Here is a 1,933-nt window from a genome sequence, read left to right as displayed (position 1 = left end):
CATTTCAAGGTGTTAATATGGACCTGTGCGAAGTTCCACGACAGACAGGTAACACCAAAGAAATTTTGCTAATTGTTTCCGACTCATTCTCAGACTGGTTCGAAGTGGAAGAGCTTCGAAGTATGACAGCCTCAACCATAGTGTCAGCTTGCGAACGGATATTTAGTAGGAAGAGAATACCATCGGTAGTCGTAGCGGATTCGGGTACGTAATTCAACAGTAGAGAGTTTCTAAAGTTCGCATAAAATTGGGGTATGAAAGTAACTTTGACGCCACCACATCACCATCAAGGAAATGGGAAAGCAGAGTCGGCAGTCAAAATCGTCAAACGTATCTTTCGGCGAGCAGATAAAAGTGGACAAGATCGTTGGCTAGCGCTGTTAGAATGGCGTAACACACCCAACCACATGCAGACAAGCCCGGCCCAACGGCTATATTCACGTCGGTTACGAACGCAATTGCCAATGAAACAATCGCGGTTGCGACCAGAAGTTCAGCACAATGTACCAAATAAAATCATAGAAGCGCGTAAGAAAGCAAAATTTCATCATGACAAGCGAGCAAAACAACTGCCAGAGCTGGAAATAGGCCAGGACGTATACGTGCAGCTGAAGCCACACCATGATAGCAGTTGGAAACCGGCAGTTGTAAGCGACAAATAGTCTACGCGCAGATATCAAGTCGAATGTGAAGGAAAAGTATACGTAAGGGATCGACAAAACGTCCGAGCGTGCCCACCGAAAATTACATCTTCTGTGAAGACACCGTTAACGATGAAATCCAGTTTGCTCCGAACAACTAACGACTAGGTCTATCGAACTACAACCAACATCTGCGTGAGCACCTGAGCCTAGGTCACCGAAGCGAGGCGAGTCAGCGACACAAATAAAGTCTCCGATAACATCCTCGCAAGTAGCAGCTCAAACAAAGTCTCCGTCAACATCCTCGCAAGGAGCACAATCTTCGTTAACATCTTCGCACCCTGGTGCGAAATAAAGTCAATTGACATTATTACCTTTTCAAACGCGAAATAAAGTCAACAAAAATTTGGAAATAAAGTCATTGACGCTATTTCCTCATTCAAATGGAAATAGCGTCAACAATGCTTAAAGTATGTCGATTCATAGAAAAAAATGTTGTTCTTACAATAAACATTGCCCCGTAAGTGTTGTTTTGTAATAGATGAAAAAGGTTATTGCCAAATCCTCAGTGTTGTGATATTAACCCACACACAATCATGAACTACAACCAATTGATTTTATTAAAAAAATTTAAATGACGAATATGTAAAAACACGATGCGAAAAACTAAACGCCTGCGCACATGGGGAATACGAGAAATATTTGAAGAAAGAGTGTAGAAATGATCCATAAATTGCAAAACATGTTTCGTTTCCACAAAAATAAAGCGAACACTATTAAATTGAAGAAACAGTCCATGTCCAAAAACTCCGGAGGAACACTGAAAGAATTCTATGTTTTAAATAAGCATATTTTGAACGAATTCGGAATGTCTAAGAGGGAAAAGAAACCAACCTTTCTATAAGGAAATAATTATAGAAAAAGAGTTACATTTAACTGATGAAAACATAAATTTGGCCCTGTCAAAATAAGTAATAGAAAACATCAATTGTTTTTAAATTGGATGTTTACATAAATCTGATGGTAGTAGTAGTAGATATATTAATATTTCGCTCAATATTTCGTTTAAAATGCTGTCAATAATTATCTAATCGGGATTGGATGCCATAATACCCACACATTTCGCTACACAACTCTCATTACAAGATGCAAATCTATTGCATACAATTTTCTTTTTAAATAATGAAACAAAATAACTACTGCTACTACAAAATTGGAAAATATCACAGAATTTTCAGAAAATGTATTTATTTGGTAATTTTATTAGTCATATAAGATAAATACACGTAAAA

General features: G+C 38.0%; 1 protein-coding gene across 1 annotated transcript; it reads left to right on the top strand.

The window, feature by feature from the left end:
- The first annotated feature begins 254 nt into the window (after positions 1-254).
- LOC118736374 lies at positions 255-662 on the top strand. Its single transcript, XM_036466469.1, has one exon. It carries the CDS (start codon positions 255-257, stop codon positions 660-662), a length of 408 nt encoding a protein of 135 aa, XP_036322362.1.
- Positions 663-1,933: the final 1,271 nt, after the last annotated feature.

Source organism: Rhagoletis pomonella, unplaced genomic scaffold (genome assembly GCF_013731165.1).
Source record: "Rhagoletis pomonella isolate Grant_MI unplaced genomic scaffold, Rhpom_1.0 Rhpom_scaffold_00003, whole genome shotgun sequence".
In the NCBI taxonomy this organism is placed as follows: Eukaryota; Metazoa; Arthropoda; class Insecta; order Diptera; family Tephritidae; genus Rhagoletis; species Rhagoletis pomonella.
The sequence above is the reverse complement of the archived record's forward strand: the minus strand, read 5'-3'. Positions and strand labels throughout refer to the sequence as shown.

Excerpts from the sequence above, each read along its gene's own strand:
- LOC118736374 (XM_036466469.1), top strand. The coding sequence starts at position 255 with ATGAAAGTAACTTTGACGCCACCACATCACCATCAAGGAAATGGGAAA.